Raw genomic sequence first — 450 nt, 5'->3', positions numbered from 1 at the left:
CGGCATCACCCCCTGAGCAGGAGAGCCGGGACGCCTCTCTCCTTCGCGTCTGTCTGGCCTTCAGCGGATCAAATGCGGACAGGTGATACTTGGCGTGCAAATAAATCTCTTTGTCAATGCTGATCATTTCAATGTCCTTGATATTGTCTCCCAGTGATATGAGTATTAGAAATTCCTCTGTTACATTAGTCTATTACTCTCAGTACTGATCACAAATTATAAGCATAAGGAATCTGATATGATGACTAAACCGTTACTCTTATGCAAATTACGAGACCCTAAAATATCGGCAGTAGGTGAAGTTAGCATTTTATGTAATTGCGTCATATTGATTGTAAATTGATATAATCATAAAATTCGTAAGCATGGAAAAAAATATAATATTTTCTCTGTTCTCATAAGTGTGCATGCATTTCGAAAAAAGTTGTGTTCCGTTTTATACCGAGAACG

The 450-nt window shown here is 38.4% G+C and overlaps 1 protein-coding gene across 1 annotated transcript in view; it reads left to right on the top strand.

The window, feature by feature from the left end:
* LOC119594764 (chymotrypsin BII-like) overlaps nucleotides 1-118 on the top strand; it is a gene marked incomplete in the record, with an annotated part of 1,722 nt that extends 1,604 nt beyond the window's left edge. The window contains 1 exon segment of the mRNA XM_037943855.1: nucleotides 1-118. Within this exon segment, the coding sequence (XP_037799783.1) occupies nucleotides 1-16 (16 nt within the window).
* Nucleotides 119-450: the final 332 nt, after the last annotated feature.

This window comes from Penaeus monodon, chromosome 34 (assembly GCF_015228065.2).
Source record: "Penaeus monodon isolate SGIC_2016 chromosome 34, NSTDA_Pmon_1, whole genome shotgun sequence".
Lineage (NCBI taxonomy): Eukaryota > Metazoa > Arthropoda > Malacostraca > Decapoda > Penaeidae > Penaeus > Penaeus monodon.
This window is presented reverse-complemented; position numbering and strand designations above follow the sequence as displayed.